Here is a 24,929-nt window from a genome sequence, read left to right as displayed (position 1 = left end):
TCATGTTCTTTGTGCCGCAGCGCAGGTTACGCTCAGACACATAGGCATGCCACTCAGGAGGACAGGGTGGTTATTGTGCCCACCCCAATGTGTCTGGGCGCAGCTTGCACCCCCGGCACAAAGAACATTCTCCCTAATTGATAATTCTTTTGGATCTAAAACATGAACAAGTCTCTGTTTTTTGGTTGTTGAAATGTACAGGTCTTAGTTGCATGGTCGACATTTTCATATGGCCATTTAAATCCAATATTGCTATGTGAGTCAGGAATGTTTTAGAACCACTTTAAAAAATCATTTTTCTTTGACGAACAATTTATCTGTTGAGAGAATAATGAAAAGAGAACGGCATATGAGTGGCTATATGGTAGAGATAAACTCCCAAATTTGGTTTGTATAACCTATTCAAGGGAGTATGGTTCCACATTTGTAAAGGGCTAGCTTATCCAATGCACGAGACTCTTGCCACTGCGGGGTCTGGGGAGAGTCATAATGTATGCAATCATACCTCCACTTCCGAAGAGATTATTTCCTGACTTGAATACACAACTACTATTCAAGGGATTATGGTTCCATATTCTTCTACCATTCAAATCCATATGCATAATGGGATTGATGCATTATTCAAAATCCAAGTTCTGAATTATGCTCCATTTGTTTCCATCTTAAAATATCGAAAAGGATTTTTCACTTTTTTGTTTAAATGTAAATTATAAAAAAGCATTGAAAAATTATGAAGATTTAATATGAAGGAAAATTTTCATTACAATATCATTTGCATGAAAAAAAGTTTATGACAAAATAAAAGGGCTTTAAAGAAATCCACTAGACCGGATAGAGGTGTCAAAACCTAGCTTGAGTAGATGAAACCGAATCGATCGAACCAAAGCCGATATGAGCATATTGTAACATGTTCATACTGGGGTTTTGAGACATCTAAATCAAACCGGACTGCACCAAAACCGATAAGACACCGAACCGAATTTTAAACCCAGATCAAAACCAAAATAACCCGATAATAAATGAATAGCAGTCCTAAATTCATATAAACACATTTTTTTCTATACCAAAACCAAAACCAAAACCAAAACCAATAGTAAACTGTTAAGAGATATCGACAGAAAACCGAAACCAAGTCGAATCGAAACAGATGCACCCTTATTGGATTCATTCATTTGCACACCAAAACCGGTCCAAACCGGCAGATTGACAACCCTAAGGCCGGATATGATCCAACTAAAAAGCAGTCCCCTCAATATTCTGTTAATCCAAACACAGGCTTAATTCACTCTTGCCTTGTCTGAACTATAAACTAACAATTCCATGTTTATACGAGAGAACCAAAGCACGCATAGTTTGTCGCATCTGCAATCACTGGGTGTTACAGTATTTGGCGCAGAATTAGCACAAGAAGAGTACAAAATGTACGGATATAACGTTTTTTTAAAGGAATTTTATTATGAAACAAAGTTAGATTTATTAAGTTTAAACCATACTACAAAACCGGTGTTTTGAGTCATTCAACACAGACTGAGACAGCATCCCTTTTAATTAAATCTCTCTTTTAGTAATTCGATGAATGCTTAATTAAAACTAACTTTTTTTAACTAACAACAGATAAATACACAGAGATTTTGAACTCCCACAAAAAACAAAAATAAATTGTTAGGAGAAAAAAAAAGAGGAAAGAAAATGAAAAAAAAAGTTATTTGATTTTGCAGAGAAAAGTACAACACTGGTGGGCTGGCTGTTTTCCCGCCTTAAACACCACACCACACCACACCACACCACCTCACCCCACCAAATCACTCTTCGGTTTCTCCTTAAAATCTGTTTAAATTTTTTTTTTTGGGGGGGGGGTGGGGTGGGGTTTTATTTAATCTTTTTCTTCAATTGGCTTATCTGGGTTTTGTCTATTTTCTTCAAAATATCCAAGAAAAGAAGAGCTTGAGAGCCTCTCCCTACTTCTAGAAACTCTGCTATAAATAGAGGAGGTTGTTTGGTACTTTGGGTAGGGTTTTCTTTTCTCAAGCTTTGAATGAACCTCTTCTCTGAGAAGAAGAAGAAGAAGAAATAATGGTGAGAGTATCTGGTGGTGGAGGAGAGATAGTGATGAAACCGGCATGGCTTGAAGGGTTAATAGCTGAAACATTCTTTGCTGCGTGTGGGGCCCACGAGAGTCGCAGGAAGAACGAGAAGAACATATTTTGCTTGGAGTGTTGTCGAAGTATTTGCCCTCACTGTGTTCTATCTCATCGTTCTCACCCACTTCTGCAGGTAACTTAAAAAGAACAAAAAAAAAAATTGCTTAAATAACAGTAAAATTAACTATCCAGGAGAAATGGAACACCATTCTTCTGAGTTCTGATCCTTTTTTGGTGTTCTGGAGTTGCTTTGGTTCAAGTTCTCTGGTGGGTTTTTTCTGATATACTTTTGTTTTAATTCTCCTCACTTTCTACCCAATTTTATGTAACTTCTCTAATTCTGTCCTTTTTTCTGTCTCTTTTACTTGTTTTTGGGGTTTATATAGTTTTCCTTCAACTGGGTACTCAAGTTTTTTGGTTTTGATTCCTTTGTTTTCTTTTTTTCCAGAATTTTTTTTTTGCTGTAGACTGACTTTGAATTTCTCTAGTGGTTATAGTCTGTAGTTATCTTTGATTCTTTCCATTTCTGGAGAATTCTGCGTTAGGCATCTTAGTTTTCTGATTTACTTTGTAAATTTGCTTTCCTTAGCATTTCTATGACTTGGTTCTCCATATTTTCATACACTTTTACATTATTATCCATGACTGTGTTTGTTGTAGTTTCTTTCAAATTTCAAGTCCTTTTGCTGAATCTTTGTTAGTCCATCCTGGTTTTATGCAAAAAATTATCAACCCTTTGCCATCACTGAGTTTCATGTATGTTCTTAGTTCTGTGTTCAAGACTTATGTTCTACATATTCATGCAAATTTAACAAAAACTTCTGCTAGATTCTGCCATCTGTTTGTCATAATTGCTTTTTGTATTGGATTAATTCAAGCCCATTTGTTGAATTTTCTTACTTTATTGTTTTCCATTCTTCTCTTCTGACTCTCTCCGATCTCTAGCTTTTGATTTTCCTTTTTCAAATTTCCCTGAACCCTATCTTATTAAGTTCTTTTTGGTTCTTGTTAATTTCCTTTTAAAAACTATTTACCCTCCTTGCTCTCGGACCCTCCTTTGTTTTAATGAAGTCTTCTTCTGTTTCCCTGATTCCCTCTGTTCTTAGTTTGGTTTCTTACTTTCTTTCCCTTTGTAGAAATTTTCCTTTTGCATTTTTTCTGCTTCATGACCTGTAGCTTTCAAGAAAAGTGAAAGTTTGACCCAATTTTTTTTAAAAAAACAAAAACTAAAATGGTTTCTTTTTCTTTTTTCTTATAAGCAAACAATATGGTATTACTAATTATTATTATTATTATTATTTTTTGTCTCTTTCCTTCAATTTAAGGTCGGTCGGTTAATGGGTATTGATGAAATTACCAAATTACCCACAATTAAGATACTCTAACATGCAACTATTCTTGGTATTAAGTGGGACTACAAAATCAGTAAGCCTCTGCTTAATTACGGTGATCTTTATTAAGCATATATGGCCTATTTTCTTTGACAATTCCAAGTATCAGATGGTGGTAATTGAATCATTTCATGGTTATTTTCTTTGACAATTCCAAGTATCAGATGGTGATAATTAAATCATTTTATGGCAGGTGAGAAGATATGTTTACCACAATGTTGTCAGATTGGATGATCTTGAGAAGCTCATTGATTGCTCTTATATTCAGGTAAAATTTTGAAAATTTTCCTATACAAAATGAGTAATTATTAAGATTTAAGATCAGATGGAGAAAGATGTAATTAGTTATCACTCAATTGTTAATTTGATGCCTCTGTGTACTGTGACAGCCTTACACCATAAACAGTGCCAAAGTAATATTCTTGAATCAAAGGCCTCAGTCAAGGCCTTGTAAGGGCTCTGCCAACATCTGCCTCACCTGTGACAGAATACTCCAAGAGCCATTCCACTTCTGCTCTCTTTCATGCAAGGTCCACTTCAACTTACCATTTCCTCATTCATTACTTCTTTAAGGAGACTGATCAAAAGACTGAGATATATGAGATGTTCTGGTCTTTTGAACTTCACAATTCACCTGTAGCTAGCTCTTCCCCCCTTCCCCCCCCCCCCTCTCCTATGAAGCATGACTTACTAGCTGTTTAGTTAACTTGATCAAATGGTAACAATGTATACCCAATTGTGTATACCAGCAGTGCTCAATTCATAGTTTACTTACTGATAATCTCGAAAAATTGAATCGATGATGCAGGTCGATCATGTGGTGTTTCAGGGGGGAGATCTTTCGAGCATCATATACCGATTCAATGAATCTGATTTTGCAGCTTCCCAATTCGAGGGTTTACCGATGGACGGTTCTGATCTTCTTGATGATGGTCAAATCACCCCTAACTTTATTCTAGAGGACCCAATACAGTTCAAGGGCTCATCTTGCTCAAGTGACACTATAGGCAGCTCTGGCATCTCACAGAATTCTGAGGTAGTGAAGAAGAAGAAGAAAGGGAGTGGTTTCCTCCCTGGAATTGTTCTCTCATTGAGTAGGAGAAAGGGTGCTCCTCATAGATCACCTCTTTCTTAGTTAAAACAATTTGGAAATTCAAAAATAAACTTGAGAAGCTCCTATATTACATATGCTGTACTAGATGCATGCTACTATTGCTATTAGGTTTTTCTTATGATGATGATGATGATGATGATTATGATCAATATATATTTACTATTGTATCAAGGCATATCGGTTTCTTCTCGGAGCAATTCTGTTACAAACACCCCCCGGTGGCTGTCGAAAGCCATCAATTTTGTATGAATGTAATGGAATTTGCAAGTAAATATATATGATATCTATAACATAAAACCAGTGGAGTACTCTTTAAACTATGGTTCTAATGGTGGACTTTTATGTATTTCTCTTTATCTTCTTCCTTACTAGTAACATCTGTTTCAATTATTTGGTTTTGAATTGGTTACCTGAATCTTCTTTTGCTATTCTGTTCCATCTAAGGCTAAGCATTTTACACTTTGAGTACATACATGGGACCCGGTTTGTCCCATAAATTGGTTCAACCAACAAACTTTTGGTCCAAAGAAAAAAAGGAACTTGCCTAAATCACTGTGAAACTTTGCATTTTATGGGCTTCTTTTGTACTTTTTTCTTTTGGGGTCACTGGTCGGTGGATTACAATGGATTGGATGGTTTGTGGACAATGGGGGGAGGGGGTAAGATGGGTTCACAAGCCTGAAGCCCCATCCTTCAAATTGTCAGATTCAGATTGGAATCAATGGTGGGACCTGAAAAGTACAATGATCAAAGATTTGTACAATCTAATTGAAATGAATGATTGATGATTTGACATCAGTCAACTGATCTATGGAGAGTTATTTCAATTAATCCATATTCTACTCCAATTATGATGGATTAATTATAATGATCTAATTTTGTTTTGAAAAAATAAACCGCCGATTAGAATATGTAATACACGTGGATTTTGAATTACAAGTTACAGGTCAATCATTCCTACATGTTAAGGACCTTGTTTTCCTAGCAAGGGAGTTAGTAAATTGTTTCCTTACCTTAGAATAAAAGTAAAAGTACATGATTTTAAATTTGATGTAAAATAAGTGATATTCTGAATAATAGGGATCACTATAATTGGTAAATAAGTGCGATCACTAATGAGAAGATGAGTACTTTGTTGTTAGATTCTACAATGGTTCAAAACTATATTCAATAGCTTGTCGGATGCATGTCCGAGTTGTCATTACTTTACCGATGAGAATGGTTGAGAACATAACCAGTTCAGAAGTAGCATGTATTGATCTATCACTATTGTCACGAAAATTAAACCCAAAACCTCCATTAGAGCAATCATTTTGTTTAATTCAATGCATAAATATTTACAAATTGAACTCATATTGAAATCGAATAATTTTTTATAACCTCGATTGATATCAAATCAAATCTGTTTCAATTTTATTCAGTTTATATGTGGGTCTCCATAATTTATTTTAAGTAGAATAAAATTTTATGAAACAATTAAAGTTGGAAAGGAAATTACAACTTCATGAACATATAAATCCCATAATATCAATTTGGGTATCTTTCAATTCTTTTTACATAATTATTTCTTACCAAAAAAAAAATCTAAAATATAGGTTAAATTAACAACACCCATAACTATAGGTTAAGTTCAAATTTGTAAGTTGAAGACAAGCATAAACTGATAATGTTAGAGGAGGACCTTACCTTTTGGATGGAGATGAAAAGGTTAATTGTGTTATGGGAAGAAGAGCCAGAATTACATAGTTTTAAAATGGGGGTTATTATCTTGGCAAATTGATGGAAAACAACAAATAACCAATTCCCAAAACTTAGTAATTGTCTGGGTGAGGCTTCTCGAGATACCCAAAACATGACAACAGCAAAACACAAACTCTGCAATTGTAACGAGGTTTAATGGCCTTTTTATTCCCCCCCCCCCCCCCCACCCCCTTAAATCAGAGACAGTTGTAATTTCAGATATCCTGTCTATCAGGGCGCATATTAGAGATAGCCAAGTCTTGGCGGTGTAGGGTTGTAAAATGTACATGCATTGATTTGATGTGAATGGTATGACAAGGTGCATGGTGTACTAAGATAAGAAGTCAACATTAAGGACTCAAACCCGATGGTCTTAAAACACAATTATTAATTAAGATTTTGATTCCCAAATTTAAAATTGTAAATAAATTAATATTTACCAATAATAATAATAATAATAATAAATTACAGTATCAGTATCAATTAATCTATACCTAAACTAGAGGATTTGGCAAGTTTTTGTTTTTTATTTTAGGGAGAATGTTCTTGTGCCACAGAGCAACCTGCGCCCAAGCACATGAGCAGTCTGTGCGGGGGGCAGAATGGTCATTGCCCCTACCCCCATGTGCTTGGGCACAGGTTGCGCTACGACAGAGAACAACGCCCCTTTATTTTATTTCAAGGAGAGTTGAACTTGTCACCTCTTTATTATGAGGAATTGGTTTTTGCCAACTGACTTACCCCTTGGGATGAGATGACACCACTTTGCCTCATCTCAGATAAGCTGTTGGGTACGATGTTTTGTTTCTGTTGTTTGTATTTGTGGACTAATTCTCAAGGTCTGTTAAGAGGTTTTAGGGTTTGGAGGAATCGGTCCATCGTCGGCGTTATTTTCAATACTAGGGCTTCGACAAATTGAAGGGGTGGCAAACCCCTTGGAAATTTTTTAGGGCTACATGGGTATTTTGGTATAGGATTATGAGGAGATTATAGAATTTATACTTAAGAATTCCCTCAAAAATTTTATCCAAAATCCTGGATGGTGGATTTAAGCTTGTGATTTTCAAAATATAGGAATATGAGGAGATTATAGAATTTATACTTGAGAGCCCAAAAAGTGTCTTTGAGACAAATTCTAGCAATGTTGGTCTAATTCCTCCTTAGACTTGATAATCAGCCATCAAAATCAATATATCCTGAATTTTATTATGGCCCCAAAACCATATTTGATAGCTTAGCAAAATAGTGGATTAAAATCAGTCAAGCTGGATAGTTACACTGTTTATAAGTGATTAATCAGAATATCTTTGGCTCAGTTATACCCTATCAACAATGTGGGGCAGGGAAAAGGAAAAGTTGTAGATTAGGCTGGAACTAGCAAGAGGTAATTTACACCAGTTTTTGTGAAATTTCAAATAGTTTCGGGGGGTTTAAATTTTGTACCAAAATTTCTGAATATTTTAAAAATTCTTATTATTTATCTTTAAATTTTAGCATCCATCACCTCGATGCCGCCGGGGGAGCCTTGAGAAATAGGGTTGGTGAAAACTTCTCTAGTTTGATGATTTTTCAAGCATAGATATTACCTCTTTTTCTTACTATCTGATCACTTATACTATTTTTTTTCAAGGACCATAAGAGGAAGATTTCTCTATCAATTTATAGGGATTGAGTTCTTTGTCGGGGAGCGTAGCGTATGGTAACACTCCCAATGTCTAGCTCTCTCTTCCCACAACAAGGGGTAGATATATCATTTCATAGGGGAGAAGAGAGATAGACACAGTGAGATGCTAGCGTATGCTACAATAGAGAACATTATCTCATATATATATATTTTTTATGGAATCATTATCCCATATTTATGGTAGATTAGAAGCCAAGTTTGGGCTACATCGTTATCAGGTTTTTTCCCCTTTACTCCCTAATTAATTGAAATTTAAGGACTTGTCCAAAATCCTAAATTATGAAGGGTTGAAGTTATTTTTTCTTTTTGTAATCATACTTCTCAAAAATCATGATATTTAACTAATATATTTTTAATAATAAATAAGAAAAAAATAAAATAATATTATTATTAACTTGGAGTGTAGGAGGGGTACCTCTATAGACGTAGGATGGACAACTCAATTGAGCCACATGAGTAACATATTCATTGAGGTTGTTGGATTGGTAAAGGACCCTTTGTAACAATAGCCTACAAAGAAATCCAACTTTTTTTATTTTTTTTTGGTGAAAGATAGATTTATTGAAATTGATAACCATGTGTACAACCGTTAACCATAAATACACAAAGTTTGTGCAACTAAGAAATGAAATTTGACCAATCTGTTGGACACATGATAGATAGGATCTTCCTTGCCAGGACATCTGCAATACAGTTCAGAAACCGTGGAATACAAGAGAAAAAAAATCCAACTTGAAAACTGATTAAATGTAATAATCATTTTCCTTCACCTCTAATATGTGTATTTTTTTAAAAGATAAACACATTAAACAATAATTTTCTAATGAGATTATGTTCTTTAATATTGATTATACCTCACAATTCTATTTTTACATGGATTTTTCTTTAATTCAAACAACACCTAATGGAAAAATATTTTTCAAAATCATTATTTATATGGTAATTAACCAATGAAAACAATAGCAATTAAGAACTAAAAAACTATTATCCTTCCTGTTTTCTTTAGTTGTGTCATTACTTAGTACTTTGTTCCAACTTTTATAGCAAAAAAGGTAGAATCAGAAGCAAAGATAAAAACTGTTACTACATAAACATAATTGCTTTATATAAAGCTTTCCTTTTCCAAAAAAAAAAAAAAACATAATTGCTTTTCTTGTCAGAACTAACCCTTTTTTATACTGGAACACTACATGTGTTATACAAATAGGGTTCTTACACACGGAAGCTTAAGTGTACTATACCAAGTCTTTGGACCCTATTTTATTGGAGGGCTTCCTTACAGTTTCCACAAATTATCCTCAAGAAAGAGGAGGGAAGCAAGGAGGAGACTTTCTAATCTCTGCATCTGAAATATTTTAGAAATACGTTTGGTATCCCCAAGTATTTTCACAGCTTTACATGAGGTACAAGTCTAGAAATGCTATTTTTTCCTTGAGATTTAAAAAAAAAAAAGAAGATAAAGTACATGTCATCCTCTGGTTTTCAAACGAAACTCAGATCATTCCTTGGCTTTTGAAAAAACTCGAATCACCCTTTGATTTAGACCCCAATATGACAAATTCGTCCCTATTGTTAGTTTTATGTTGTTAAGTGATGATGTCAGCCAGTTAAATAAATTTAAATCCCTAAACTACCTTTGACCAATGTTGAAGATGAAGGAAAGGTAGTATTGTAAATTTAATTATAATGTTTTAGTATAAGGGTAAAATAGTCATTTCACACCAATAACTAACAGCAAAGTAACACCGTTACTGTGGATTTATATCGTCTACGGTTCCCTGACCGGTGTGGTTCTCTAGTGTCTCTCACAAAAGGGGGTGGGACCCACTTGGGGCACCTGATCGAACACTCTGCCCTAGTGGGATACACCCTCCTCTTGTGAGAGGCACTAGAGAACCGCAAACGAAAAAAAATTCTCATTACCTTAAAGGGGATGATTTGAGTTTTTTCAAAAACCAAAGGGTGATTCGAGTTTCGTTTGAAAATCAAAGAATGACGTATAATTTACCCAAAAATAAAATTAAGGCATTTAGGGAGTGGAACCCAAGAAGTGAATCCTCTGGCAATAAGGGGCAATACAAAAGGGGCATTGTTAGGTGCCATGTAAAAGGGCCTTTCTTTAGGTGCCATTTGGTGCATGCATGGTATATATATTTTCATATCATGTGATGAGGGACCCAGATAGACCAGGTGAGTCAGATCTTTTCACATGGGAAATCTACATACATTATAAACATAATATAAACCTACCAACCCCACTTCACCTCTTCAACTGAGATTTTGTGAGACAAAAAAATTGTCAAACCTGGTATGATTGGAGAATAGCTGTGTGTCATGCACTATACTTTCTCAACTAGTGGCAGCAGAACACCAAAATATATATAGCTCAAATTTTAGAGAGAAAAAAGAGAGAGAAAAAGAGAAAGATTATTGGCATGGTTCCTATCATGGGCTCCATAGAAAGCCCCATGCAGGAGTTGCAGTAGCATATTATGGGGTTGAATGAGTCTTCCAATGTAACAGAAACAAACACAGAGAGAGACAGAGAGAGAGAGATGAACTCGCCCTTCAAGGAGGAAGACTAAAAATGGAGGTTTATAGTAGTTAATTAATTAGAGAGAGAGTGATTAGGGTTTGTTGTTGGTAATATTGTTATAAATAAGTTTCCCCATCATCTCTTGAAAAAGCTGTCTCTTACGTCAACAAAACTTTGTAACTTGTAAAACTTTCCCTTCCATCGTGTTTCCTTCTCATTTGCTGTATTCATTTACTCAAACCTCGAAACTCTTAAAACTTCATTTTGAAAGTGTAGCTCAGATCAGATTCGGTAACATGGGTATGGATTGGTAGGCACTTCTTCCCAATATTTACTGTAGGATTATTGGCCCATCAACCATGTAGGCTTAGCTAAGCCTAAGAATCTTCCCCCACCCTATATCCCTATATCCACCACACTCATGAAAGAGAAGATAACCCTAAAACTATCTATAAACTCTTTTAATTGCCTTTGTTAAAGAATTTCTGCCCTAGCATTAATCACCAGCTAGCTCATCATCAATTTATATCAGCTCAAAACTCAAGATGGGAGTGAAATTTTTTTTGCAAAAGAATTGATTTCTGGAGTTTTTAATTTCCTATTCTAATTTCTAAGACCATTAAGGAGACATTATTATTTACCCAAAAAAAGAGAGAGGCCCTATTAGTGATTTCTAGCATAATTGGAAAATCAAGTTCTATGACTCGACTCGGTCTTATCAAAACCTGGTTAAAATAAGTTGTTTTTTTTTTTTTTAAAATATAATAAACATGTATAAATGAGTAAAAATTAGAAAAATACAGGGAATAAAAAATCAAGAAATCATATATCAATGCATTTTAAGTTTATACTATTGAACAAAAGAAGGGAGACAAGGAGTTGAGGGTTTCTTATTGTTTTAGAATATGGATTTACTATTTTACTCAACTCAGTTTCTAAGTGAATCGACTTTATGGTTTAAAAAAAAAAAAATTAGACTTCTAAGTTAATCATGACTTGGGTAAAAATACTGACTATTATTTGACTCGGATGATTTATTATCGAGTCTCGTCAATTTTACCTTGACCTAGTCTACACAACTAATCATGTATTCTGAAATTTTGACTCAACCCGTGTGACTCGTCTGAGTCAAATTTTGACTATTATTTGACTCGAACGATTTATTAGCGAGTCTCGTCATTTTTACCCTGACCTAGTCTACACGACTGACTAGGTTTTCTAAAATTTTGACACGACTCAGGTGACTTGACCTAGTCAAAACCCAATTTTATAATTATGATTTCCACATGATTATATTTTTTATTCGTTGTTTTAAAAATTAGATTAGAATTAGTGGAGTCGATGGATCAATTTTGATTTTGCATTTTTTAAATCATGTTTACAAGTTTAATTCTTAGTATTAGAATGTGATGCAAGATTTTTTAATTTTAATTGTTTTTTTTTTTAACTTTAAATATGTAAGGTTTAAATAACTAGATCATATAATGACATGTTAGGAACTTAGGATTTTAATTACTTTTGATATTTTTTATTTGGCCCGAGTTTACTATCAGACATTATTAGGTTATTTTTACTGATGTTTTTATTATCATAATAATTGATCGTTTAAAATAAAGTTTTTAATTGGTTACGCACAGTGGGTAATTTTGATATTTGGACTTCATTTGAGCATGAATATCCGAAATATTATTTTATTTTTTTTAAATGTTATAATGATAATTGAGTATTTTTTATATTAAACAAGTTTTTACAAGCATATTTTGCATCTAGTGTTAAATGTAATAAGTTGAGGTAGAATGGTAATTTTATATATCTTTTTGCATGAATTTTTAATAATTATTACGGATTTTTTTAGTACTATTAAGACTAATTTAGGTGATTTATGATTAATTTGAATTTCTATACATTTAAAATAATTGTACAACTATTCAGGATGGTATCTGATAATTAAACTTGTATTACCATTATCAAAACCCACATGATGTGTCATCATAGTTGAGCCTTATCTTTTGGACCCCAAAATCCACATATTATGTTACTTTTAAACTATGGTCTTCTCTTACCAAAAAAGAAAAAAGAAAAAAGAAAAAAAAAAAAAAAAAAAAAAATATAGACTTCTCACTTTAATAATAAGAGTATTCCAACATTCTGATTTTGAGGGGCCCGTATATATCTTGGTCAAATATTGTTTTCATCTTTGAATTTCCTTTGGTTTTATGCAAATGTGATTGCAAGTTCCTCATCAATAGTACCAGTCTTTGGGTACTCTTTTAATGACAACCACATGCATAATGGGTCATGTCAAGACAAGTACCCTTAAATTATAGGTATAGAAACATCCAAATTAATGGGTCAAACAAGTTCCTGGAGAAGTAGTACTGATACAAGTACTACTAGGTCATATATATGGTCACATAAAAACTTACCATTCTATTCTCCTTCAGATTTCTATTTATACATTTATATGTTCACTTTTAAATGAATGCGTTGGAGATTCCGGTCTCCAAATCATTCCGCGAACTTAAAGCAAGTCAATCAATAGCCTGCACATCGACATCTAGGCTTCCAATCAAGTCTATTTGGTAACATGTGATTGGGTTCAAGCACGAACCCAATTGGATCCTTTTCATCAAATCAATTTTCTTTTCAAAAAAAGATTTATATTTGTACCAAAAGGAAGGTCTCTCTCCATTGGTAGGAGAAGACAAATGATATAAGGAAAGGAAGAGAAGGTTGAGCATATGATAAGACACAAAGCTAGCTATATAGGTAACAATAGTATACAACAAATGGAATTGAATAAATCAAGTTTCATCTCCTATGTGATATTGATGTGATCAAGTGTAGTTCATATAGTTACCAAAAAAAAAAAAAAAAAGTGTAGTTCATATAGCCACATTCTTGTACAAGCACATTCAAAGAGATTCTTTTAATGGCCACCTAATTGTGAGACATGGTAGGTTAGATTAGGTTGAAATTTTATGAACAGGTAAAACATGGGAGGTCCCCTACTCACATCTCAGGTTTCAATCTAAATGCAATTAGTTTCTAGATAAAATAAAGCATTTCGACCTAAACTTGTAGTCTCCGAACCTTTCTTGTTCTTAACTATCAAAAGAAAAAATAAATAAATAAATAAAAATCGAAGACTACTAAGTAGGTGTACACCGGTGCTTGTACTACATATGGAGTATGCATGCCCATACATGAGAATATGATTGAATTTGTTTGAACTCTATATATAAAAAAAAGGGCGAATCGAGACCATTCCCCAGATATTTTTTTTTATATTTTATCTTACCTATCTGTCCAATGAAACTTTAGCTATCAACTACAAGAGAATCTACCACTAACAAGGAGGGGGGACTCCCTAAATGTCCAATAACATGACACAATAACATGTGGGCATCGAGAGGTACCTTTTCCTCAACAAAATGTCATTTCTTCATGTCCTGTATTTTGTATTCTTAGTTGTGGACAACCTCCGAAGGTCTATGAAAACTTTTTCCTCAACAAAAAATCAGTACATAGGCTTTTTTTTTAACCCCACCATTACCACCATCTATCTTCTATCACCCAAATGTTTTTTTTTTTCTTGTGTATGGAATCCTCAGCATGGATTTAAATCATAGTATTGGTATCGATATCATATTAGATCGAAACATTTTGCCTTCAAATTTGAATAAAGAATTGATTTTTAGACCATTTTGCCCTTATAAGATACCGACACCAACAATCTGTATCCATATTGTATTGATATCGATCTATGGAGATACCAATATGTATTGCCTGATGACCAATACTTAATACCATGATCCTCACCTATGAAATTATTCAAAACTCCATCCATATCTACTAATTGTTAAAGTGGTGGTTAGTCTAAACATCAGCAGTAGTAATGAAAGATAGAGTAACCCTGTTTAGTTTTTTGTTGGTAGGCCGAGTTTATTAAATGGAGACTAAACAGGGTTAGTCAAAATTCTAAAAGCTTCAAATATGGGTGTTGGAATCTTTTGTGGCATTTGGCTAAAAGGGTATTAAATTAAGGGGTTAATGTATAGATGTGAGATCCCATCTCCAAAATAGAAGGCCAGATTTCAAGTTGCCAATGATTGATTTGGTCTTTAGAGTTGGAAAGTAAGACTATGAGACATGCAAAATCTGACCAATGGGGTCTTCCTGACGGAAGATAAGGTTGACAGGGTTTAGTCTCATCAAACCTTCTCAGTTCTCACAGCATCCATCCCTATCCTACTCTTTTCATGTCAGGCTTTGCAAGTGGTGCTTTAAATGATAAGAAGAGCAAAACCCACCATCCCTCCGTCTCTCTTTCTATTTCCTTTTTAAGGCATGTTTCCACCTCCAATTTGACCACTGCAAGGGCCATTTCTCCCCTCCCTTAGTACTGTAATGTAACGGCATAGCTAGATTTACCTATGTACAGTGTCAAAGGGGAGGGGGGAGGGGGGGGGTAATGGTATTTATGTGTATCCCTTGCTTAGTCTCTCACATAGTAACCATCAATCAGTAACTAGTGCTCATGGTCATGCTTCTAAGTATCGGTATTGTATCGTTCGATATATACCGATTTTGCTAGTCATCTATATCAATATTATATCGATATTGCATCGATAGCACAGTACAAACAAAGGGTAAAATGATAAAAAAACTCATTTTTAAAGAAAATTCAAAGGTATTCTTGGTTTATTAAACTGATCCAGATCGATATCATATTGAAATCATATCAATTTTACATGTTATCGATACCCATTTCAATACCGTGCACTAAAACCATGCTCTGACCCTTTGCATTTAAAAACCAAACCTACAAGATGAAAAGGACAAGGAAGGGTTGTTTTAAGTTGAGGAAGGAGAAGGGAAAGGGGTTTAGAGATCTCTTGGCCCTACTTTGGTTTCCGTTTGTATCAAAGTAGACAAGTTTGTCACTCTATATGTGTCCTCTTCTACACAGGAGAACGACACAACAATACAACATCAGGTCATTTAGCCTTGATGATCATTGTCCTATTACTTTGACCATTGGGGTTTGTCTATATCCTCTCCCTTGACTCTTAGGCTTCATGTGTCTACTGCTGTCCCTCCTCTGGGGTATATAGGTGCTTTGGGAACATAAAAAAAAAAATTCATGATACCCTAATCATTTTCAATGGATAAATTGAAAAATAATATCTTCTCAATTCCGTTGATATCATTAACCTCAACTTCAATCGTTATCCCTTCCAATTCGTGGAAAAATATCACCTTAATTTAGGACAATTTGACGGGATAAAGATCCTCCATTTGTTGTCCCCTACAATTTTTTTAATTCCTTGCATAGGGGCGGAAATGGCCGTCCTATCTCTTGCCCAAAAATACTACCCAAGATAGGGTTCACTTTCCCCTATTAGAGGAATTGGAAGTGCAGTGTTTTTGGGCAGGGGATAGGGTGATCATTTCTACCTCCATGTGAAGAATTGGAGGAATTAGAAGTGCCCACGAATTAGAGGTGATAATTATTCAACCTCAAAGAGCTAAGGTTCTTGGATTAAAATCCTCTCTATTTCTTTTATTGTCAATATAGTTCACAGTCACGACATCTAACGATTCAAGGTTGATTGAGTTAATTTTTTATTTTCTTCTCAAGTTCGGTGCCATTGGATGTCACATGGTGTGACTCACACCTGGAATTGAAACCCCCTGCAGTTTTAGGGAATTAGAGAGGATTTTTTTTTCCCAAGGTTCTTGTTACATGTGGGTTGCAGCTCAAGATTTAAAAAGAAAGGAGTTAGTTGAAAGGTAGTTAGATTACCTTTCCCACTAAAGTAACTATTGTGATGGTGGGTAGTACATTGGGAAGTGAGTGAAATAAGGGAAATTGGGTTTCTGGTTCTACACACAATTGCCATCTACAATGTGAATTTTATGAGAAACTAAAGAACTAGATAAACTCTTAGCAATAGACGGATTCTACAAGAGAAAGAAAGCGAACTTGCCGAAGAAGAAAAACAAAGGGAAGTTGATTCAAGATGTCAGCACCTTCATCCTCTATGTTTTTTGGAGCGTCTGGAGGTAGTGCATTGAACACATCCTCCTTAAAGTTGGATAAAAATCAATAGAATTTAGACTCGGGTCGGTTTGGGTTGGTTTTGATCAGATTAAAATTTGGTTCGATTGTTCAAGAACCGGCTCAAATATGCTCTAACCCTCTAATTCGCATTTGAATCGTCGATCCGAATTGGAAAGAATTGGGATTGACCAATTTGGCTGATCTATATCCAGTTCTTGAATCCCTATTATGAGGTCCTAAGTGGCCCGGTTTAAAACCCGGTCGGGTTTAACATAGGAGAGTAGTGGAGGATATACTCTCACCTCTGATAAGTTAAAATTACCTCTCCCTCATCCAAGAGTACCAATGGCCATAATGAAGGAAATTTTTTTTCACATAGGTGAAAGGAAATTTGGTAATAATTCTATGTGGGTGAGCGTGACTCTTGTGCATGTGCAGAGGCCAATGGGAGAGCACACAACGTCATCAATAGGGTGGCCATTACCACCATTCATGGGGTTGGGGTGGTCATTTTGCCCCCTCTGTGTCTGGGTGCAAGACACACACTCTCCAACAGGGAGAATTTTTGTCCATAAATAATTACCAAAGAACCGAATTTTTATCCAAATTCTTTACAATTGGCATGAATACATTTTTTAAGATAATCAATAAAGTATTTTGTATGAACTCCTATATATAACTGAAATGTCTTATATAGAACTACCAGAGTCAAGGTGTTAATTGGTTTGGTTGCTGTAAAAACCAAAATCGAATTAATGATTTAATCGATTTCAAATTCCTAAATTGAAATTGATAACTAATCAGTTTGTAATCGGTTCCGATTTTATGATTTATTACCAGTTTGATTTTGGTAAACGGTTTCGATTTGAAATTAACACCCTTACCAAGAAGCATGATGCTTTTATTAATTTCCATACATATTTAGGGTTATATTTATCTAGTAATTACCTAAAAAATTAGGATATTATAGAGCAATCCAATGGCAGGGAATTTATTAGAGAAGTAGTTTTTGGAGATTTTTAATTTTATAATTAAATTTTTTAAAAAAAATTATAATTAACTTGGAACAAAGACTCATTTCTACAAGAAAAAAAGGAGGGAAATCTTAATGTCACAATGCTTTGTGATAATGTCACATGACAATCTCATATTTTCTTGCCACATAATTCGATTTTAATGGGCTCAAATGGATTCACTTAAGTGGGTGAGGTCGTCATTTCCGCCCCTCCTATGAGAGAAATCTGCGCACCTGACCGGACAGGGAACCTGAGAGGAGAAAAATTCACTTAAGTGAGTCCATTTGACTGTTAATTCATGTTCATCTCATCCCTTAATTTTCAGCTTAAAATGTTTAAAATTACATTCAAGTTTCATAAATTACAAGAATGTATTCACTGTTAAAGAATCTAATAACATATTAATTTCAATAATTTATTATCATTATTAAGTCTATTTTAAAATAATTTATCAACTTATTTTGATCTGAAATTCAATGAATGAGATACCTACCTACCCATGTTTGCTTTTGGTGGTGTTTCATCTCCTTCCTCAGTGCTTGCACCACGATAGCAAGTAAAAGTGTATTGGGCCAGGCCTGGGCCTAATATTTGTAAACTTGGATCTAATTGAATTTGAGGCCTGAGGTACTACATTGGTAGGCCCATGAACACCACTCAAAGCCACACCAATACCTAGCTGATGGAGAGCCTCAAGAGTGCAATTTTGTCCAATTTAGCCCATCTCAATCATATGGCCCAAAAACTCCTACTCCTCTCCAGTCTCCACATATAAGTTTCTTTCTCTCTCTCTCTCCCCTAAAGAGGAGCCATGGCTGGGATGGCTTTCTCCTCCATCTTTGATTTTCCCTTTTATTTAAAATTTTCCAAGAAATCAAGAGGAAGGAAAGTGGAATTTTCAAACCTTAAAGAAGATTTTTTTTTTTTTTGTAATCGTTACCCCATGTTACTCTAAATCATTTCATATTTAATTATTAAATTTCATTTCACTTTGCATCCAAATTTCTTTGGATTAAAAGTAAAATAAAAATTACATGTAAGTAAAAAATTTTAGTAACTTATATACAATCACGTGGGGTCATAATTACAAAAGTGTCCTTTTTAGATTTGAAAATTTTCACTTCCTCCCCTTTAATTTTACTTGCAACCAAATGTAACCTCTGTGACTTTTCTCTCCATTCTCTCCTATGATTTTGCACCGTTTTTTAGATCCTCTCTCTCAAACAAACAAACAACACAAAATTATCTGACAACCAACCCTACACGGCTACACCTCCAAGACTATATTATCTCTTATGTGCACCATGGTCGAAAATTACAACTTCCTCTTTTACCCAAAAAAAAATAAAATTACAACTTCCTCTTATTTAAGGGGAAAAAGAAAACAATTTAACAAAGTTAAAATAAAACCCTAAATCCCTAATAAAAGCGATTTAAGCATTCTTCCATACAATTTACTTAGTTTTGGGAATCGAATATTTGTCGTTTTCCATCAAATTGCAAAGTACTACAACTAAACTATGAATTGAGCCGCGTCGCTGCGGCGGTTTAAACATTAAGCTTTCCGATCGTATGAATTCAGCTCTTCTTGCTAAGAAAGGGTGGGAACTATTGTTTCAATCAACTTCCTTATGGACCAAGTTAATGAAAGCAAAATATTTCCCCACCACCTCCTTCCTACTCGCCAAATGCCCCAGCACGGCTTCTTGTGGATGGAAATTGGTCTGTTCTTCCGGAGATCTGCTTCGCTTGGGGATTTTCTATCAGGTGGGCAATGGTCGAAGCATTAACCCTTGGTTAGATAATTGGATACCTGATTTCCCCCCGTCGGCGGCTCCTTTTCCTCTCTCCTTGCGGGCTCCTACAACTGTTGATTGGTTTATTGATCATCAATCCAATTCGTGACACCTCGACAGAGTTTATCATTGGTGGCCACCAGATGTTGCTTCTCGAATTCTATCTATCCCTCTTCCTTTAGTCTCTACTGAAGATCGTATTGTGTGGATAGGTACCTCTACCGGGAAATTCACAGTTGCCTCTGCCTATAAACTTGCAACTCAGTCAGTTTCGGCCCAATCTGATAAAGTGTGGTTACAAATCTGGCATCTTCCTACCGCCCCAAAGATCCAAGTCCTCATTTGGAAAACTCTACACAACAAGCTTCCTCTGCCAGATCTTCTAAATCTTAGAGGATTCAATTAGAATCCTTATTGTTATCTCTGTCAACAACATTCACAGTCTCCCTCCCACCTTTTCTTTTTGTGTCACCGGGTTAATTGCATTTGGCACCAGGTAGGTTTATCCAACTTCTTCCCCAACCAGGATATTCAATCAGGAATTCATTCGGCCTTAAGAATTTTCGCAACCTCAAACAATGAAGCCAGACTCAGGGTATCTCTTTTCTGCAGTATTTTCTGGAATATTTGGGTTGCGTATTGGGATTTAATTTTCAGAAATACTCCTTTCAATCAACATTCTATAATTTTGAGGGCCATCACAGCAGCTAGGGATTTTGGTAATCAATCTGAAGTTGTTCATAGCCATATTCCTAGACTGGTCCAATGGATTGCTCCCATGGATCCCTTTGTCAAATTCAATGTTGATGGTGCCAGTTTAGGAAATCCAGGCCTTGTGGGTATTGGTGGTGTGTGCTGCTCTTCCAACGCTTCCTTTCTTTGCGGGTTCTCTATCGATGCTGGTTGGAATTATGCATTAGTAGCTGAGGCGTTAGCAGTTCGTAAAGCTCTTCAACTGTCTCTTTTACTAGGCATCTCTCATCTTTTGTTGGAAAGTGATAACCTACTCGTGGTTAATCTCCTTAATGATTCTGATCACGACATTCCTTGGCGGATTTCCAACATTGTTTCAGATTGTAGAGCTCTTGCTTCGAATTTCCATCAAGTTGTTTTTGTTCATACATTAAGGGAAGCAACCTCGGTGGCGGATCACTTTCCTTCTTTGGGAGCCTCGTCTCAATCTCACCTTGTTTGACACAATACCCCTCCCCCGGCTTGTATCCTTCTTCAGTTGTATTTTGACTTTTCTGGAACATTGTTCCAACGTTAATTTATCTTTCTTATCCAAAAAAAAAAACAAACAACTATGAATTGAGCATGGCTGGTTAGTAACATGATAATGCATGGGAGAGAACACCTTATTAGTAACATGATAATGCATTGTTAGTGCCAAGTTCTCCTTCTCGTCGTTACCACATGAGGAGATGAGCCGAATTCTAGCGTTGCAATTTTTTTCTTTTTAAATAATTTCTTCCTTTTTCTCTCAGACACATTTGAGTTCTATTGGCGACGAATTAATACGATTTCCACTGAACATAACTCGTTCCCTTTTTTTTTTTTGACATTATCATAACTGATTACGGTCGAACTGCTCTATGGACGTCTTCAATCCGACGAATGTCAACATCTATGCATCCACTTGATAGCCGAACAAGCGATTTTTCAAATTCATTTCAAATTTAAATTTGAGATGCTTCGAATGCTATAGTTTGTGCCAATAGCCATCAAGGAGCGAAGAAAGTCCAAAACAAAACTTTGGATAGACAAATGTATTTGGAGAATTTATGCCTTTGACAAATGAAGTAAAAGATTTCCGTCGGCTTAAAGATAAGCATTTTTTATCCCTTTGGATTCGTATCCTCTATGGAAAATGTATATCTACAAGACGACGAAAATCTTTACTTTATCAAAGGTGTATATTCCCCAAATACACTTCCTATCCAACCTTAAAGTTACAAAGCTTTGGTTTTTTACTTTTTTTTATTTTCTTCGCTTCCTAGTAACTATTGGCACAAACTATAGCATTCAAAACATTTCGGATCTGAATGTAAAAAAAAACACTCGCTCGGCTGTCAAGTGGGCATAGCTGTTGATATCCATCGAGTTGAAGACATCTACAAAGTAATAATTCGATTCGATTTCATTTATCTTCAAAATTACCCTAGATAAAGGATCCCCGTATTTTGTTATGATAACGTCAGAAAAAATGGAACGAGGTATTGTCAGTGAAAAGCGCATTAGTTCGTCGTCGACTGAACTCAGATGTGTCTAAGAGGGACAAAAAGAAAATATTTGAAAGGAAAAAGATAGCAGCCCTAAGATTCAATTCATCTCCAGGTATGTTTAGGTGGTAACGACGAGAAAGAGAACTTAGCGCTAAGATTTCTTCAGAAGGAATTCAAATTTCAGAAAATAATTTTCTCCATCACATCCCCAATACGAGTTCCTATTACTGTCATTAATCCGTATCGCACACTGGACGATTTCCAGCAACTCTGCGCTGGAGAAGAGCCGAATCCATTGTTAGTATTTTATCAAACTAATTAAATTTCTACCCAAAAAAAACTAATTAAATCAATTACTTAAGAAGTAAACCATAGCCCCGCTTCATAGCCTCACTAGAAAATAGACATAGACGCTTAAAGAAAATCAACAATATTAAGCAAAAGCTTACTGAATTATTTAAGGAATTGAATAAGATTTTCTAGCCCCACTTAATACCCAAAGTAGAACTACGAACAGACATGAAACAAAGAAGGGAGAGATGGCAAAGGGTTGATAATTTTTGCAGAAAACCAGAATGGAGTGACAAGGATTCAGCAAAAGGACTTGAAAGTTTGGAAGAAACTCTAAAGGCAGTCATGGACAATAGTGTAAGAGTATATGAAACTAGTATGGAGACCCAAATCATATAAATGTTAAGGGAAGCAAATTTACAAAACAATCAGAAAACTAAGATGTCTATAACAGAATTCTGCAGAAATGAAGAGAATCAAAGACAACAATATAAACCCAAACCAAAAAAAACAAGTACCCAGTTGAAGGTAAAGAGATAGAAAATATATATATATATATATATATCAAAATACAGTATCAAATACCCACCAGAGAATTAGGACCAAAGCAACTCTAGAACACCCATGGGATAAGAACACAGAAGAATGGGGTCCCATTTCTCCTGTTTAGTTACAAAGAAGAATGGGGTCCCATTTCTCCTGTTTAGTTAAATTTGTTGTTACTTGAGCAGGGCAGTAGAGGGTGAGAACAATGAGATTATATAGAATAATAAAGAGAAATTAAACAAGAACAACAGAGACCTGAATAGAACAAGTTGAGGGAACAACTACTTATATACTTGTGTCTTTAGCTTAAATCTCAGAAAAACCTAACAGTTGACCAAGCACCATCAAGTAGTTGTTTTCTTAATCTGAGGGGTAGGATTGGGAAACCACATGGTTGCTCAATGGCGACACCTTTCCGGCATTAGCAATCATGTGACTCCCCAACCCTCACCCACAAATATTGATTAAGAAGAGAGAGAGGACACATCATCTTCATCATCAGGTAATAGAACACATCGAAGGGATGAGTCATTATCGAAAGAGAGAGAAACTGTGTCATTGTTTATTAGCTTTCTTTTTCTCTCAACCAACCTTCTGCCTTCACTGATATGATCAAGACTCTTCACAAGATACCCAAAGAGAAAGAGTGGAAGATAGAGAGAGAGAAGAAGAAGCAGCTCAAACCATTAATGTAAGGGATGGAATCAGATCCTCTCCGGCGTGGGTGCCTCTCAGGGTGCATTCGCCGGCTGGGCTGGTTTGTGTGCCGTGGTGGTGCGCAGGCCTCTGCGGGAAGAACAGAGGGACTTAGATAACTTTTTTTTGCCTTAAAAATAAAAAGAGATGCTACACTGCTACCCACGGGAAGTCCGTGGGACCTCCTCAACCCACAGAAAATCCGTGGAAATTGGGAATTTCTTTTGGCATTGGATACTTTTAATAGAGGGATAGGGATGGGGATAGGCCCCAAGGTAGTTTGAACTCATGACCTTTTATTTGAGAAGTTGGTCTGCCAACTGAGCTGACCCTAGAGGTGCACTCATGGATGAATTGACGATGCCAATGTGTTTTATTAGAATTACTGTTGGATTAAAATTAGGCATGCTAGAGTTAAATACACATACTCATAAAATGTACCCAATATTCCTCATGCACCCTTAAGGTTCTGATAATTTTACACACACCTCTTGAAAACTCCACATACACCCCACCCCCTATTTTTCAACCTAAAGCCATTTATGCCATTCCTCCAGCTTTTTGCATCATGGTAAGAGCCAAGATAGATTCATTGATTTTAGGGTTCATCTTCCTCAAATGGTTTAGGGTTTAATTTTCAATTTCAAACCCTAAACGGTTTGGGGAAGATGAGGGCAGTTTATTCTTTAATTTTTGTGGATTTTTGTTACAAGGGCATTTTGGTCATTAGATTTTCTAAAATTAATGTCTAACGTCCTAAACTAACGGACTGGACTAAAGTGTTACAATGTTTTGAAAGTAAGGGGACACATGTAAATTGTAAAGTTGTAAGAATACATTTAGACAAATGGGCATTTTGAGGGAAGCATTTGATAAAAATCCTTTTTTAATCCTTATAAAATGACGTGTCAGTCATTTAAAGGTTCTACATATGTAAATTCACAAGAACATTGAATGTGTGTTAATGTTAAAAAGGGCAAAAAAAAAAAAAAAAAAACAAGTATTTTTTTTTTAATCAATCTTGATTACAACATATACCACATGCCTTGGCAGGAACTCTTATATACCGATTTTAAATGCAAACAACGATCATGTGGAGATTTTTGTTGACATGTTTTTTTAAAGCTCTGTTTGTTTCATTAAAAGTCTACAAAACAAATTTTATTGTAAAATTAGATTTTTTTGTCTTTTATTTTTTAGTTTCGAAAATAGTCACTATTTGGCTCTGTTTATTTCAGCGTAAAATTTTTCAATTTTTTCTATGTATGAAAGTTTTCTAATGCTTGTTTTATTATAAAAACAAACATTGGAAAATTTGTCAACATATAAAATTTTACATTTACGAAGGAAACTTTATCGTATTACGCCTGCTCATTTACTGGAAAAAGGCGCTAACAAATTTTACGTCCGAAAATCTGAAATCATCGTAAAACATTTCTTGCAAAACTATCGGATCTTTCGCTCCTAGCAATGTGCTCCTCCACTTTTAGATATACCAGAATTTGAGCTTCCTCTGATTTTGTCGTGGATCAGGGATGGGGATAGACCCCAAGGTGGTTTGAACTCATAACCTCTTATTTGAGGAGTTGGTCTTTTGCGAACTGAGCTGACCCCTTGGGGTACCTCTCATCCTTTCCTACCAAGAGAGCAAAGACGTTTAGCTAGCTTTGCTTGATCTGAGCAACG

General features: G+C 35.2%; 1 protein-coding gene across 2 annotated transcripts; it reads left to right on the top strand.

The window, feature by feature from the left end:
* The first annotated feature begins 1,929 nt into the window (after positions 1-1,929).
* Positions 1,930-4,946, top strand: LOC122639584 (protein RGF1 INDUCIBLE TRANSCRIPTION FACTOR 1-like). Of its 2 annotated transcripts, none has more exons than XM_043832452.1 (4): positions 1,930-2,274; positions 3,726-3,800; positions 3,922-4,062; positions 4,362-4,946. In XM_043832452.1, the coding sequence occupies exons 1-4, from the start codon at positions 2,074-2,076 to the stop codon at positions 4,665-4,667; spliced, it is 723 nt and encodes a 240-aa protein (XP_043688387.1). In that variant the 5' UTR covers positions 1,930-2,073; the 3' UTR covers positions 4,668-4,946. The 2 variants fall into 2 exon arrangements, with proteins under 2 accessions (XP_043688387.1, XP_043688386.1); XM_043832451.1 differs by having other exon boundaries at positions 1,937-2,274; positions 4,341-4,946.
* The last annotated feature ends 19,983 nt before the right edge of the window (positions 4,947-24,929 follow it).

Source organism: Telopea speciosissima, chromosome 9 (assembly GCF_018873765.1).
Source record: "Telopea speciosissima isolate NSW1024214 ecotype Mountain lineage chromosome 9, Tspe_v1, whole genome shotgun sequence".
Lineage (NCBI taxonomy): Eukaryota > Viridiplantae > Streptophyta > Magnoliopsida > Proteales > Proteaceae > Telopea > Telopea speciosissima.
Note: the sequence above shows the minus strand (reverse complement) of the source record. Positions and strands in the feature narration are given on the sequence as shown.

Bases quoted from the DNA above. Each gene is read 5' to 3' on its own strand.
- LOC122639584 (XM_043832451.1), top strand. From the start codon at position 2,074: ATGGTGAGAGTATCTGGTGGTGGAGGAGAGATAGTGATGAAACCGGCA. The intron at 2,275-3,725 runs GTAACTTAAAAA...ATTTTATGGCAG, and splicing joins GTTCTCACCCACTTCTGCAG to GTGAGAAGATATGTTTACCA. The intron at 4,063-4,340 runs GTCCACTTCAAC...TCGATGATGCAG, and splicing joins TCTGCTCTCTTTCATGCAAG to GTCGATCATGTGGTGTTTCA.